Source organism: Apaloderma vittatum, unplaced genomic scaffold (genome assembly GCF_000703405.1).
Source record: "Apaloderma vittatum isolate BGI_N311 unplaced genomic scaffold, ASM70340v1 scaffold28832, whole genome shotgun sequence".
NCBI classification, from domain to species: domain Eukaryota; kingdom Metazoa; phylum Chordata; class Aves; order Trogoniformes; family Trogonidae; genus Apaloderma; species Apaloderma vittatum.
Genome location: NW_009703559.1, coordinates 6507 through 7339, shown reverse-complemented (window position 1 = coordinate 7339; position 833 = coordinate 6507). Strand labels below are relative to the sequence as shown.

General features: G+C 52.7%; 1 protein-coding gene across 1 annotated transcript in view; it reads right to left on the bottom strand.

Moving 5' to 3' along the window:
- Positions 1-420: 420 nt before the first annotated feature.
- The window catches only part of LOC104270353 (cyclin-I-like), a 6040-nt gene continuing 5627 nt past the window's right edge, over positions 421-833 (bottom strand). Inside the window, exon 6 of the mRNA XM_009864683.1 lies at positions 421-831. Coding sequence (XP_009862985.1) covers positions 421-831 — 411 coding nt within the window. The remainder of the gene's footprint in view (positions 832-833) is intronic.

The following is an 833-nucleotide window of genomic DNA, read 5'->3' as shown; positions in this document are numbered from 1 at the left end:
CAGCAGTGGGAGCTCCCCCTCCCTCGAAAGCAGCTCCTGTTCCCTCCCCCATGGGGCAAGTCACGTTAGCTCTAATAAGAGAACAATGGAGTGGGTTGGATGAAAGGCTCGATCTGTCACACTTCATCACAGCGACTTTAAACATAAACTCTCAAGACCTTTGGTTCTCTCTGGTGCAGTTCGTAGCCTTCTGCCAACTTGATTCCCTGAGTTGTAGAATTGTGACCAAGTGCTTCCTCTCGCCAGTATTTACGTGATGTTAAAGCCTGAGGGGTAGCACACGCTGCTCAGGAAGGACATAAAAACAACAGAAAAGGTTTTGTCATTATCCTCAGGAAAACACAGCTGCAGTTTTGCTCTGTTCTGTTCGCTGGGACCTGCTGGTTCTGCAGTTGCTGCTCCTGAGGCAGTAATTCTGCCCTAGTCCTGTTCAGGCGGCTGTAAGGGAGGACACGGGGAGCTGCCTTCTCCAGCCCTCAGCTGAGGGCACGAACCACCCGGGTTCATCACCTTCGCACCCCCCGCTCCCCCGTCCTCACTGTACAGGTGTCCAAATCCATCGTAGTATTCATCTGTCTCCATGGCATCGTCAGGAATTTGAGCTGGAGCAGGCATGAAAGGTGCTAAAACCGGGGGGTTGGCAGCCACCCTCAAACTCACTCGATGGGAATCCTTCAAGCCAGAAGAGCCGTGGGAGGGTGGCCTTGCCTTGGGATGGTCCTGGATGGCGTGACTGATGGGATAGAAAATATAAACGGCATTGGATGGCTGCAAGCACGTGAGCTCTTGATCCACAAGCTCTTTGCAGCGGATGAATTCAGTGCTGGTAACCT